At 56.4% G+C, this 376-nt stretch overlaps 1 protein-coding gene across 1 annotated transcript in view; it reads left to right on the forward strand.

The window, feature by feature from the left end:
• The window catches only part of THOP1 (thimet oligopeptidase 1), a gene marked incomplete at its 5' end in the record, with an annotated part of 6,302 nt that continues 5,926 nt past the window's right edge, over positions 1-376 (forward strand). Inside the window, one exon of the mRNA XM_010005324.1 lies at positions 1-151. Coding sequence (XP_010003626.1) covers positions 1-151 — 151 coding nt within the window. The remainder of the gene's footprint in view (positions 152-376) is intronic.

Below are 376 nucleotides of genomic sequence, written 5' to 3' on the forward strand. Positions count from 1 at the left end.
GACCTGAGCGCCGAGCAGATCGAGGCCTTGGCCGCCGAGCTCACCGAGAGCACCAAGCGGGTGTACGACCGGGTGGGCGCCCAGGAGCGGGGGGAGGTGTCCTACGAGAACACCCTCAAGGCCCTGGCGGACGTGGAGGTGGAATACACGGGTAGGGACACCGGGAACGCCGGGAGCACGAGCCCTCCAGGGATCTCCTTGGGCTGCTCACCTGGTGGTGGTTTTCGTGCTCTGAGCTGTTATTTTCTCTCTCTTTTTCTCTCTCTCTCTCTTTTTCTCTCTCTCTCTCTTTTTCTCTCTCTCTCTCTTTTTCTCTCTCTCTCTCTTTTTCTCTCTCTCTCTCTTTTTCTCTCTCTCTCTCTTTTTCTCTCTCTCT

The sequence above is a fragment of the Chaetura pelagica genome, unplaced genomic scaffold (assembly GCF_000747805.2).
Source record: "Chaetura pelagica isolate M959 unplaced genomic scaffold, ChaPel_1.0 scaffold899, whole genome shotgun sequence".
Classification (NCBI taxonomy): domain Eukaryota; kingdom Metazoa; phylum Chordata; class Aves; order Apodiformes; family Apodidae; genus Chaetura; species Chaetura pelagica.